At 39.9% G+C, this 11,471-nt stretch overlaps 1 protein-coding gene across 1 annotated transcript; it reads right to left on the reverse strand.

Moving 5' to 3' along the window:
* Positions 1–2,499: 2,499 nt before the first annotated feature.
* On the reverse strand, positions 2,500–3,981 carry LOC124656229. The gene is made up of 3 exons (XM_047195010.1): positions 3,905–3,981; positions 3,669–3,782; positions 2,500–2,688 (listed from the first exon to the last, which is right to left on the reverse strand). The coding sequence occupies exons 1-3, from the start codon at positions 3,974–3,976 to the stop codon at positions 2,500–2,502; spliced, it is 375 nt and encodes a 124-aa protein (XP_047050966.1). The 5' UTR covers positions 3,977–3,981.
* Positions 3,982–11,471: the final 7,490 nt, after the last annotated feature.

Genomic DNA, 11,471 nt, shown 5'->3' on the forward strand with positions numbered 1-11,471 from the left:
GTAGTTCAAAACTTGAAGTTGTTGTTTTTATTTTTAGTTCCATATTTTTTGGTGACATGACATGTTTATTTTCAAGGATTCCCCAACGACACCCTCTGTCAGTAGTTCTAAACTTGAAGCTGTTGTCAAACACATTGCACAGAAAATCATTGATCTATCATCTCCAGTTTGCGATCCTCAGCTTGTAATTCTAGACGATGTAATACATCTCTTCTTTTTTACCATGTTATTTCATTTCTATGTATATGAATTCAATGTTAAAGAAAATTCTTACACATTCAATTCTGTTTTATTTTCTATTTTTTTTTGGCGAGTAGTCAGTAAGTCCAGAAGTACAGGTCACACGAGAGTTTAACTTCAACCAAAAGTATGAAGCTATGTCTAAGCAAATAGACCAAGCATACAACAAACTGAAGAGCATTGCATCAACTCCAGCTAATGTCGATTGTCTAATGAAATTGAACGAGGTCAAGTGTTCTTCCATTTTTAAATAATTAATGTTCTTTCTAACTATGTTCTTCTATATTGTTTTTTCCTTACAATATTTTTGGTTTTTATGGGCCTAGTAATATGTACTGGTTGACTTTAGCATGTTCTTCTTTTTAAAAGTGCAAATTTTGTCAATGCTATTATAGGGACGTACTGCATACATCCCATCTTCTACCAACAGTAATCAAAATATTGTGCCTAGGAGATATGTTGCACCTTCTAAGAGATACACAGACCCATTCGTGCCTTTTGTCGGTTTGCGAAGTAAAATTCGGTAGATGTATTGAATGATTAAAGTTGGAGATTTTCCCTGACTACCTTCGCAAACCGACAAAAGGCACGAATGGGTCTGTGTATCTCTTAGAAGGTGCAACATATCTCCTAGGCACAATATTTTGATTACTGTTGGTAGAAGATGGGATGTATGCAGTACGTCCCTATAATAGCATTGACAAAATTTGCACTTTTAAAAAGAAGAACATGCTAAAGTCAACCAGTACATATTACTAGGCCCATAAAAACCAAAAATATTGTAAGGAAAAAACAATATAGAAGAACATAGTTAGAAAGAACATTAATTATTTAAAAATGGAAGAACACTTGACCTCGTTCAATTTCATTAGACAATCGACATTAGCTGGAGTTGATGCAATGCTCTTCAGCTTTGTTGTATGCTTGGTCTATTTGCTTAGACATAGCTTCATACTTTTGGTTGAAGTTAAACTCTCGTGTGACCTGTACTTCTGGACTTACTGACTACTCGCCAAAAAAAAATAGAAAATAAAACAGAATTGAATGTGTAAGAATTTTCTTTAACATTGAATTCATATACATAGAAATGAAATAACATGGTAAAAAAGAAGAGATGTATTACATCGTCTAGAATTACAAGCTGAGGATCGCAAACTGGAGATGATAGATCAATGATTTTCTGTGCAATGTGTTTGACAACAGCTTCAAGTTTAGAACTACTGACAGAGGGTGTCGTTGGGGAATCCTTGAAAATAAACATGTCATGTCACCAAAAAATATGGAACTAAAAATAAAAACAACAACTTCAAGTTTTGAACTACTAACAAAAATCTAATTACCTTTGTGGTTACATGCTCACTGAAAATCTGTGATAACTCAAAGGCACAATTGGGGAAAGGACTTTATCTGTTGGATGCATGGTCTCGCTTGGTTCTTTTGATCTTTCTGTAACTTCTTCTTGCACAGGTACATTGTCAATAACTACACATCCATTACCCTCATTTGTATTATGTGCATGTGTATGAGTACCCATATCTGATTTAGTTGATGTAATTGGTTTTTCTGTTGAAAAGATAAAAGTAAATTAATAATCAGGTAATTATGTTATTCACCACACATCGCTTTAAAAAGTTCGATAGATAAACAAAATTACCGATTGGTACTTGAAAAGTATCTACCACTCGCTGGATGTTGAATGAATGTTGATTTAGGGACATCTACATTAACAAGTCGAAAGAAACCGTGTTAGAACTAAAAGAATGATGGGCAGTAAGGGAGGGATAAATGATTTTTGAAACTACATAATTTTAGAAAAACATTACCAGGTTTATTAAATGAGGCATGTGGTACACTCTTGAATAATATATTGTTCAACTGCTGGTATTTACCAGAAGCAAGCTTTCCTTTACTGAAAGTACCACTATCTAAGTCAAGGATATTAGTGCCTTGAAATATGTTGTGTTCACTGTTTTGTTCTTGAATCCCTATGTAAAATTGAACATAAAAACTCTGTAAATATTTATTTATGTGGGAAATTTATAGATATAAAAACAGAAAACTAAGGTAGAATAAGACCAATCATACCGGGACTATTCTCATTGACACGTTCATTAGAGACAGGCAACTCTTCTCCATTGTTGTTACCTGTGATTGTTGGACTTTTCTGAAATCCTAGAGGGAATTTAAACTCGAAGAGATTCCCCGCATAAAATTAGTGGAAAAAGCATAAATTTACACGTAAACGTGAACATTATATTGTTAAAATGATTTAGAAGGTTTAGTCGGATAAAAACCTATTGAGTTGTTGCTGATTGTACGCTCATTCACATGTTGGGGATTGTGAAAACAGTTGAGCACATCACAAACTAAAGATTGTGACCACGCTTCGAAATCCTTAGGTTTCCCAATGTTATTTGTGAGTACAACATGAACAATATCTTCAATAACCTATTTAAAAAAAATAAGTGGAAACAATCAGCATATAAGGAGCATATACATGTCATATACGGAGCATGCACTGCATTTACAACTCATATACAATGCATATACATCTTCAAAAACAGATCATATATACTGCATTTACATCCCCATATACACTGCATATACAACTCATATACAGTGCATATACACTGCATATACAACTCATATACAGTGCATATACATCTATAGAACGGAGCATATATATTGCATTTACATCCCCATATACACTGCATATACATGTCATATACGGAGCATATACACCTTATACACTGAGCATATACATACGGAGCATAAATTAACAGCAAAAGATCATGTACATATACAACAAAAAAAAGTATGCCTACACTCTTTTTTAAAATTCTATGTTCTACATCTATTCTTTGTTGAATATGGGCATAACAGTACTAAGAAGCACCTATCCCATAGGTGTTTCAGTTTGAGTACATCAGGACAGTGAAAATTCAAATTGATGATAATTTATTTGGCCTCTCAACTAAAATTCAAGTAATTGATAAAAAAGCGCATCATACTCAGGAAAATTTATGAAGCACTTTGTTCTACAATTTGTCGAGTAAACTAAACTCAGTGGCAAACAACAATTGAGTACATCATGATAGTTTATTTTCTACCAAAAATAAGTTCTGACCCAAGTTGTCACAAGCACTAAAATAACAACCGATGAAGCACGGATGCTCCTACTAATATAAGGGTATGGGATACTTCAGACTCTTATAACTAAATATAGATGTAGAACATAGAATTTTAAAAAATAGTGGTTTCGCTGCAGGCATGCAAAGTGCATGTATACATGTATGGATAGAAGCATGGGTAGTACGGGTAGGAACTACAGGTTGTGTAGATCAGCAAGAGGAGGAGTGCATGGATAGTGCAGTTTATTATTTAAAAAAATCATGTGCACATAATACTTTTCATCGTTAGAAAATTACCTTTTCAGTAAGGAAAGATGAAAACATCGACTTTAGCTTCCCATTGAAATTGTAAGGTGAACTAAAAGCCTTGGGAAATTTTGTACATGAATCCTTCCCAAATGATCGGTCAACCTGCAACAACTCAAAATGATTAAAAAACAAAAAAGGGGAAATGTGTAAAGAACATAAACATTGCTGCAAACAGTACTTAAATTCATGTAAAAGGGCAGAAAAAGAACATAAATAATTCAAACCTGGTACGCCGAAGCAGGTACCAATCTTTTCAAAGGCCTTTTACCAAATGAATTGCTGCTATTTTTGTCCATATCTGAATATTACCTTATCCTGTTACCTTTCCAAACAAGCATTCGCGGGTACTCATCAGGAAGTGAATTTAGGCCAAATTCCACACTATCAAGATATGAAACCTGAGATAATAAGTTCTAAGTTAGCTCTTATAATATGTGGCATTGAAAAATACATGAGGAAGAGAATGGAAAAAATGAACAGAAGAACTGAAAAATACTCACAGCTAAAACATAATGGCATCCACCAAATGTGATTGTGCGTTTTGACTTTTTCTTTACTGCATGTTTGAAGCTTCTGATGCTACTAACTAACCAATCATAGAAAAACTTTGAGAGATCATATCTTCTGACATTTTTGCAATCCTTGAATATATGGAAATATTGAGTGCTTGGTAAGACGCTTGAATTTGGACATAGGACGCTTGTGAAACAGACAGACATGAAACAGATGAAAATATCTTCGTCGGACAAATCTTCTCCAGATATTAGCTTGTTTGCGAAGAAATTGACATTTGGAATGGAGGTAACATGGAAATGTGACAGGAGGAACTCACGACCAGCTTCGCAATCCGGTACAAGCTCAATGCCACCGATAGGGAGATCCAGAATGTTGTGAATTGTTTGTTTAGTAACAGGTATGAACTTTTTTGTTAACTGGATTTCTGAGGCATTTGTATCAAAAACACTTGCTATCCATTTTACAAATCTAAGTGGAACATCTGATTTTACAAACTTTAACATGCAATCCATCCCATACCCTTCTATACATATATCTGCTTAGGAGTCAATCCTCTGATTACTGATGAAAATAATTTGCCAGAATACCTTGTCGAAACTATGGTCTCTGCATTGTCTATCCTAGCCTTCTTAGGCTGCAAATTTCAAAAATATATAATATTAGGGAATTTACTACATTGAGAGTGACATAATGAAAAATAAACTACTGCTTGCAATGAAAATAATATTGAACACTATTTTTTTAAAAAAAGAAATGGCAGAAAGTTATAAATGAATCCTTCCCAAAATGAATCTTATGCTTCATCTACAAGCTGTTAGAAGCTTTTAACCCTTAACCCAATCGGGTTCATTGACAATTGAACACGTAGAAAAACATCCAGATCTATGACCCAAGACATACGAGACATTTCACAAAGAAATGTTATACGAGTACAACACATTTAACCAACAACTAAGACTGCTATTGGCAGAAATGAGGAGTGCACTAGAAACAACTGTTGCAAGTGCAGCGCGCTGACAAGAAAACAACTACCATCTTCAGTCGGTACAGATCATAAAATCAACACACCACAAAACAGAGATCAAATCACGTTTTACAGGTCCTAGATAAACAGAATAGATTACAGGTCCTAGATGAAGCATAAGGTCTCAGCACCAAACTTGTAGGATGTACAAACCTGGTGATAGGGAGTAGATGGATCACGTAATTTTGATGCCATGATTTTATGTTTTAGCCTCTTAGCTTTCTGCAAATAAAAAATATGAAGTTATTGATCAATTCTCATAGTTCCTTCTCACATATTTTTGAAAGCACTTCAACAAGATCAAAGAACAAAAAAGAAAATCAATATATAACAATCCGGGAACCAAGCCAAAGCAGAACTTACATTTTTCATGTAAAACTCTATGAGAAGCCTTATCAAAGTTGTTACCATTGATGACTGTATTCTGATTATCACAAAAAACAGAAGGATCTTAGCAAAGCAAAAAAAGGCAGTGTAAAACTAATGTTGAAGCCACCGGAACAAAAAAGGCAGTGTAAAAAAATTTAGTACCTCAGTAGGGTTACAGAATTCTTCAATGCTTGCTAACGAATCGTCTTCTTCAGTCCATTCAGAGTCAGCGTTGTTTGTACCAGCACGGTTTGTGTGATCTTTACCCATTACTCTGCAATCATAAAACAGGAAAAGCATGTATATCACACAATGCATTTACAAATCTTTATAGATCCTATATATCTCGTAAAAATGATACTTACAAAATGAAAGATGAGAAAAATGCATATACAATGCAAAAACAGTGCATATGCACTGGAAAATACACTGCATATGTGATGCACATATGACCTAGAAAACAACAAGAATATAATCTAGATAGTGCGTGCATAAAACTTCATGTTAGGTTGGAGCTGTAACAAGTATGCAAAAAATTCATCAATTAGAGTACGGCTAAAAATTGTCGGTAGCGCATATGCACTGCATATACACTGTATATGCATCCTATATACGCATATGCAAGCACTTGGTTAATCTCTCGACCAGGTTATCATAAGAAATGAGACAAAAGGAGGAACACAATTTCTATCCCTAGCTAGAGAAACTCAGAAAAAAACTCATAGAAAATGATACTAAGAAAATGAAGATGAGAAAATGCATATACAATGCATATACACAGCATATACACTGCATATACATTGCATATACATTGCATATACATAAGATCATTTTCCGTCGGACACCTACTTCAAACACCAACAGCAGCGAGCACACAAAAATACCCAAAAGAAAACAGTGGGCATGACACAGCCTGTTTGGCATGCTCATGAAACACTATGCTGGCCCTCAGACTCGTCACAACAGGTATTTGCAGGAGAATGCCAGGGAAATTTAACATTAACACAAGGATTAAGTTGCCCATCAGTATAAATTCTCAAGTTTCAAATTGACTGTCGTCGTGGTGAACAGACAGATGCCATGGGATGGCTTAAGTTGGGGCCGAGTTGGACGCTAGAGGATTCGGGGGAGGGTTTTCGGATTAGATTGGATGAACTTCCGGGTGCTTTCCCCAAGAACTTGGCCTAAGCCAGAGGTAGAAGAAGAGAGACACAAGGAAGAACTCTGCTCTAGATCTTTCTCTTCATTGATTTCTACAGAATACAGGTTTGTGAATACATCTATCTCATCTTCTCATCATGCGTGCCCGCGAAGGGGAGTGCCCCCTCTCCTTATATAGGGGAGAGGGTGGCTTACAGGGGAAGGAACCCTAATGGCATCTTTGAACAGACAAACTACTTTACAAAACTACTTTAATCATAGGTGACGCCAGTATCTTCTTTAATCGGGGAGGCTGACGTCCTCCGGTAGCTTTTGGCGTCACCTTGCTCTTTGGCGTCAGGGCTTCGTTTAAAGTTACTTTGCTTAGGTCATCCTTGTCCTCTAGCTCTTGAGAGAATCTTTGACCAGTCCTGCCGACGTGCTACAGTGCACTTCTTACCAGCAGTCCGGTGTCTTCTTAGCCCATACCGGTATACCTCCCTTTGGGGATACCGGTATAGATTTACTTGGCCAATCGTTTAACTTTGCTCTCCGGAATGAACATCAAACCGGTATCTTGATGGCTCAAACCATCCGGTTTGGCATGCCTTTGGCATACCGGGGGTCATCCCCCCAACATTAGTCCCCGAAGCTGGTATAGTCCGGTGGATTTTATCCGACGGGCCATGCCAGGTTCCTATCTCACAAGGTACCGGTTTGATCTTTCCGGCACCCTGTTCGAAGATGCCGGCCTCTTTGCCTTAGCCTCTTTCTGTTACTTTCCAGACTCTCCCGGTATCTTATGTCATTAAACTCCTCCTCGGTGAAGTCGAGAATTTCTTGGGTACAGTCTGCTGTCAGAGACATGCGCACTGTATCTGACGCGCCAGTGTCAGGGGTCACTTCCCTTCGGCTTCCGCGCCTGCATTTATGATACCGCACCGGATCCTCGCTGCCGTTTCGGATCCTTGTGGCCTCCCTGTGGCACATTATTTTCCGCGCGTGTATCATCGCGCCACGTGGCGGCCCACGAACTGAACCGCCGCGGCCCAGCGGTTGCTGGCCCATTAACTCCTTCTCCTATAAAGAGGGAGTGCGGTTCCACTTCATCTCTTTCCCCGCATTCGCCTACTTCCCAGTGCTTCGAGCCCTTCGCCTCGTGCAACCTCGTCGCCGCCGGTCGCCGCCAGAGCCCTGCTCCCGACGAACTTGCGCCGTTGCTCTTGCTGCGCTGAAGATCTTTGCAGCGGAGAGATCCACCGGTGCTTCTTCGCCGCCACCGCTTCGAGCTTTCTTCGGCGGTTTTCACCCTTCTCCGTTGCCAGCCTCCGTCGGCGCTCACGAGCTTGCCTCCGCTTCGGCGACCTTTTCCCTAAGCGCTTCCGCCGCCTCAGGTTAGGCTCGAAACACATTTGCTCCTTTCTTCGCTGCTCTTTGGATCTTGGGCCGGTAGAGTATTTACCCTTTCTTTTCTTTTGCTTTTTCTTTTACTCGTAGATCTTCGCGCAAGGGTAGATCTTGGGAAATCTGTTTTTCGGGTAGATTCCGGCGTTTCTCAAATTCATTTGTCTAGCGAGGATCGTCTTTCCGAATCCTCCTCCAATAGCCATCAAAGCGACGCTTCCGACGGACTTTCAGCCGAGCTTGCCCAGATGGAGGCTGATTCCGGAAGAAGCCAAGAGGCCGGTAGCTCTAGCCAAGCACCCGGGGTAGATCTTTCCGGCACCACCCGCGGATCCTGGAGAGGTTCCGAGGTAAATCAGCACGAGATCGACTGGCTGTACCGGTCGAGAAGGACACCGGAAGGAGTATCCTGCCGGCTTCCTGGCGATGAGATTGCACCGGTGCTCGAACCCGGTGAGTTCGTCGTCTTTCTTGCTCACTTCGAGCGCGGTTTCGGCCTTCCTGCCTCCGATTTCTTCCGCCAGTTCTTGGATTTTTACCAACTCCAACCTCATCATCTTCCTGGCAATGCCATCTTCTACCTTTCCTGCTACGCAACTTTCATGGAGGCCTACATGGCTCTCCGCCCCACTCGCGAGACTTTCGCTCGCTTCTTCGTGATGACCCACAAGTATAGGGGGTGTATCGTAGTATCTTCGATAAGTAAGAATGTCGATCCCAACGAGGAGCAGAAGGTGTTGACAAGCAGTTTCGATGAAGGATTCACTATAAATGCTCACAGACAAGTATTCAAGGGGTTTTGATGTAACAGCTGAATAAAGTACGAGTAAGTAAAATGCGAGAGAAATAATTGCAGCGAGTGGCCCAATCCTTTTTAGCACAAAGGACAAGCCGGTTTGTTTACTTATAATGACCAAACGTTCTTGAGGACACACGGGAATTTAGTCTAGTGCTTTCGCTTCCTACAGCTGATTAATCTTCATTGTTTTGATAAGTGTTGTGTGGGTGAACCTATGCTAATGCACCGCCCTTCCTAGGACTAATACATACTTGTGATTATACTCCTTGCAAGCATCCGCAAATACAAGAAAGTAATTAAGATAAATCTAACCACAGCCTTAAACTCTGAGATCCTGCTATCCCTCCTGCATCGATATACCAACGGGTGTTTAGGTTTCTGTCACTCCGGCAACCCCGCAATTGGCAAACGAGTACAAGATGTATTCCCCTAGGCCCATAAAGGTGAAGTGTCGTGTAGTCGACGTTCACACGACACCACTAGAAGAATAACACCACAACTTAAATATTATAAATATTACTCAACCATAATTCACTACTAACATTTAGACTTCACCCATGTCCTCAAGAACTAAACGAACTACTCACGAGACATCATATGGAACATGATCAGAGGTGATATGATGATGAATAACAATCTGAACATAAACCTTGGTTCAACGGTTTCACTCAATAGCATCAATAAAAAATAGAAATCAACACCGGGAGAGTTTCCCCTATCAAACAATCAAGATCCAACCCAAATCGTTACAGCGGTGACGAGGTGCAGCGGTGGAGATGGCGGTGATGATGATGATGATGATGACGGTGGTGATGGAGATGATGTCCAGCTCGATGACGATGACGATGGCGTCGATTTCCCCCTCCGGAAGGGAATTTCCCCGGCGGATTCCTGCCCGCCGGAGAGCTCTTTCTCTCTCGGTGTTCTCCGCCCCGCGAGACGGCCGTGACTCTTCGCGACTATCCTCTCGGGGCTTAGGTTTTCGGGACGAAGACGTACGCGAAGAAAAGGAGACGAGAGAGGGTTGTGGGCCCCCTCCTCACGAGGCGGCGCGGCCGGGCCTTGGGCCGCGCCGGCCTATGAGGTGGGCCCACCTCGAGTCCCCTCGGCTCCCCCTTCTGGCTCTCTTCGTCTTCTGGAAAAATAGGAATTTTCGTGTAATTCCCGTCAATTGCTGATCTTCCGAAATATTGCATCCTGACGGTGCTTTTTCCAGCAGAATCCTGACTCCGGTGTGCGATCTCCAAATAATCATGAAATATGCAAAATAGATGAAATAACATAAGTATCATCTCCAAATATGAAATATATCAATGAATAACAGTAAATTATGATATAAAATAGTGATGCAAAATGGACGTATCAACTCCCCCAAGCTTAGACTTCGCTTGTCCCCAAGCGAACTGAACTCGGTAAACAAGACCACATGTTTATGGAGTGAAGAGTCGATCAATAAAATACGGACAAGAAGCATCATATTAATTTACACAAGACATAATAGTGAACAACGTCCTCATATAATTCAACTTGAAACAAGTAAAAGGAAATCACAAGTGAAGGTGCATAGAAAATCATAATTGGTGATGGCAAACTTCGTTCTTGGTCAAAGAACAAGCTAACAGATTATACTTATCTATCGAGCGGAGCTCTTATATTAAAGCTTATATAGCAGAACTTGCATACTCAATCATAATAATCTCCTCATAATCATTGATAATCTTTAAAGCTATATTCATCAGATAAAACTTGTACTAAACAAGGAAGAATAAAAGGCATGATTAAATATATCACAATATAGATGGTTGGATCACAACAACTCAAATGCTTGCCTGAGATGGAGGGAAATAGGTTTACTGACTCAACATAAAGTAAAAGACAGGCCCTTCGTAGAGGGAAGCAGGGATTAAATCATGTGCTAGAGCTTTTCAAGTTTTGAAATCATATAGAGAGCATAAAAGTAAAGTTTTGAGGGGTGTTTGTTGTTGTCAACGACTGGTAGCGGGTACTCTAACCCCCTTGCCAGACAAACTCTCAAAGAGCGGCTCCCATAAAGTTTTCTTTTTGGTTGACACTCCTTCCAACCTTTGCTTTCACAAACCATGGCTAACCGAATCCTCGGGTGCCTGCCAGCAATCTCATACCATGAAGGAGCGTCTTTTTATTTTAGTTTTATTTAGATGACACTCCTCCCCAACTTTGCTTTCTCAAGCCATGGCTAACCGAATCCTCAGGTGCCGTCCAACAATCACATACCATGGAGGAGTGTCTATTTGTAAAATTACAAAAGTTAATTAACTTGGGACTGGGAACCCCATTGCCAGCTCTTTTTGCAAAGTTATTGGATGAGTGGATGAAGCCACTAGTCCATTGGTGAAAGTTGCCCAACAAGATTGAAAGATAAACACCACATACTTCCTCATGAGCTATAAAACATTGACACAAATAAGGAGTAATAAAGTTTTGAATTGTTTAAAGGTAGCACATGAAGTATTTACTTGGAATGGCAGGAAATACCACGTAGTAGGTAGTTATGGTGGAC

Source organism: Lolium rigidum, chromosome 5 (genome assembly GCF_022539505.1).
Source record: "Lolium rigidum isolate FL_2022 chromosome 5, APGP_CSIRO_Lrig_0.1, whole genome shotgun sequence".
Lineage (NCBI taxonomy): Eukaryota > Viridiplantae > Streptophyta > Magnoliopsida > Poales > Poaceae > Lolium > Lolium rigidum.

Excerpts from the sequence above, each read along its gene's own strand:
- LOC124656229 (XM_047195010.1), bottom strand. The coding sequence starts at position 3,976 with ATGGACAAAAATAGCAGCAATTCATTTGGTAAAAGGCCTTTGAAAAGA. Across the intron at positions 3,783-3,904 it reads TACCTGCTTCGGCGTACCAG|GTTGACCGATCATTTGGGAA; the intron begins GTTTGAATTATT and ends GAGTTGTTGCAG. Across the intron at positions 2,689-3,668 it reads CATCTTTCCTTACTGAAAAG|GTTATTGAAGATATTGTTCA; the intron begins GTAATTTTCTAA and ends TTTTTTAAATAG.